The sequence below is a fragment of the Malania oleifera genome, chromosome 1, assembly GCF_029873635.1.
Source record: "Malania oleifera isolate guangnan ecotype guangnan chromosome 1, ASM2987363v1, whole genome shotgun sequence".
NCBI lineage: Eukaryota > Viridiplantae > Streptophyta > Magnoliopsida > Santalales > Ximeniaceae > Malania > Malania oleifera.
The window spans coordinates 154,951,527-154,953,962 of NC_080417.1; the positions used below are offsets into that span (position 1 = coordinate 154,951,527).

Consider the following 2,436-nt stretch of genomic DNA (forward strand, 5'->3'; position numbering starts at 1 on the left):
TTAAGAAAGTTAACCCATTTAATAATTGGGCGGGTCACCCGCTAATTCGCTGTGCTTCAGTTGTGCTTCTCAGTTCTCACGCTTCAGCTTCAGCCCCCCTTCACTTCAAGCCTTCACGCGACTCATGCCTCACGGAGTCACAGTTCACTCTTCACAAACACAACCACACACACTTAAAAAAAAAAAAACCCTAACCCTAACCCGTGCCGTGCCTCTCCACTCCAGTCTCCAGTCTCCTCGTCTAGCCGTCTGGGTCGTCTCTGACCTCTCGGCTCTCAGCTCTTAGCTCTCACTCTTTTCGTCTCTCAGATTCTCAGTCAATCCTCCAGCTCTCCTCTCCAGTCTTGCAGTCTTTCCTCTCCTTTGGTGACTGGTGCGCTGCTAAATGCCGGATCTGCCAGGCTGCCAGCCTACCAGTCGTCGTCTCCTGCGAATGATCCACAGACGCGGGCAGAGAACTAGCCGGCAACCGACCAGAGGTGTAAATATTGTGGGATTCATTTAAATTTAGATTTATATATAAATATTTTATGCATCTATTATGCATATTTAATATTTTTAAAGTGTATTTTTTAAAATTTTACATTTTTTAAAAAATATATTCATTAAAGGGATGTGTTGTTTTTTACATTTTATGTTCTTTTTATTTATAAATTAATAAATAAAATGCTGTTTTTTTTAAAAAAATGTCATTTTATATGAAATTTTAAAATAAAAAATTATATATTTTTAAACGGGTGACCCGTTACCCGCCTGTTTATTAAACGGGCGGGTTAGGGTTGGCATGTGTGTGTTCCGTTTAATATCGACCCGTTAATGACCCGATCCGTTTATGACCCAGCCCGCCCGCCCGTTTTGCCAGGCCTATGTCTGTCAAATAAATTGGCTTTGACATGATAATACATTCGTTTGATTCAAACACAAAATTACAAACTGTTAAACATCAAAACACAGGATACAAAATACCACTCATCAAAATCACTCAATCTTCCAAGCATACAGAAAATGGCAGAACTCCATGGCAGTTGGGCGGTGGCCTGGGACTGATACCTCCCCTATTGTGTTTCCATTCTTTCTCCGGTCACCGCTGCTGCCGCTGACATCGGCGGCAGAGGCACTCTCCAACTTTCCAGGCTTAAAAATGAACAAACCATGACCCACTGCTGCACTCCTAAACACCCAATTATGCACATCCCAAAAAATTTGCACTGGTCTATTGTCCACCAGCACTGTCTCATTCCCCCTAAACCTCCAATGCAGGTTCATAATCCGAATCATCACTATCCCCTCAATGCTAATCCACATCTCAGAATCTCCAGGCTCAGTCAGTGAGTACTCAATGATCACATTGTGTTCTTTCTTCCCATTCCCAAAAGTGGTTCTTGTGCAAAAACATTTCTTCCCAAACACAGTCTCTTCCCTGCACAAGAGGCTAGCCTCCACCAGAGATGGCCTTGACCTCGTTCTGTTGTAAGCCTCAATCTTCAGGTCTCCCAGAAGCAGAGCCACCTCTTCGCTGTAAACCATGGCGATGTAGTAGTCGGAGCATGGTTCAGGGCTCGAGGAGGAGAACTTCGCAAGCCGAAAATCCCAGAAAACATCGATCCGTTTGTTGCCAAGTTCAATGGATTTGAGACCCTTCTTGCTCCAGAACTGCCAGGGCTTGAGTTCAATCCTGTAGGTGCTTTGGTTTTCCTGGGAAGCATTTTCCACTGTGATGCTGAGGCAATGGTTGATGATGTTCTTGCACCAAGTGACTATTATCTTGCAGGCTAGATGAGCCACTTGGGCTTGGTAGATGCAGTTGATTGAGCTCTGTGCTGATTTATTTGTTGCATTGCTGCACCCAATGGATTGTGGTGGTGATGGAGGATTGGAAATTTGTTCAGGTCCAAGGAGAGAACAAGACATTGTTTGAGTTTGGAGCCTTTGGATGGGATTAATGAGGCTGTGGTTTGCCAATTCACTGAAGAAATGTGCGTTTGATCAAATTCAATGATGAGTTTGATCTTATAGAATGGGCTGAGTTTGCGGAAGAGTGACATGACACAATGGATTTAAAGGAAGTAGAAATTTCAAGAATAGGCAGGGAGTTTGGGAAGTTTTGGAGGAACGGATGTGAAAGTTCTAAGGAGTAACTCCCAAACAGAAGCTACCGCATCAATGAAGCCTGTGGAACAATTCCAGTTTCATTATTACTATTTTTATTTTCCATTATTGTATTCTTGTCCATCCAATATATGGCTTAAAAGAGATATTATTAGATTGGGTTGGCCAATTATGTAAGATTTTAAGTAGTTAACTCGATTCTGAGATTGCAGGTTGTTATGGGTTTGGCTGAAATAGACAATTACCGCTTGAAAAGCACGCATAATTTAAGGATGTGAGTGATTGTTGATGACATGCCATGACTAGACAAGTTCATTCAAAAGTTTC

The 2,436-nt window shown here is 42.5% G+C and overlaps 1 protein-coding gene across 1 annotated transcript; it reads right to left on the reverse strand.

Moving 5' to 3' along the window:
• Positions 1–978: 978 nt before the first annotated feature.
• On the reverse strand, positions 979–1,911 carry LOC131150169 (uncharacterized). Its single transcript, XM_058100758.1, has one exon. The coding sequence runs from the start codon at positions 1,909–1,911 to the stop codon at positions 979–981; it is 933 nt and encodes a 310-aa protein (XP_057956741.1).
• Positions 1,912–2,436: the final 525 nt, after the last annotated feature.

Bases quoted from the DNA above. Each gene is read 5' to 3' on its own strand.
- LOC131150169 (XM_058100758.1), bottom strand. From the start codon at position 1,911: ATGTCTTGTTCTCTCCTTGGACCTGAACAAATTTCCAATCCTCCATCA.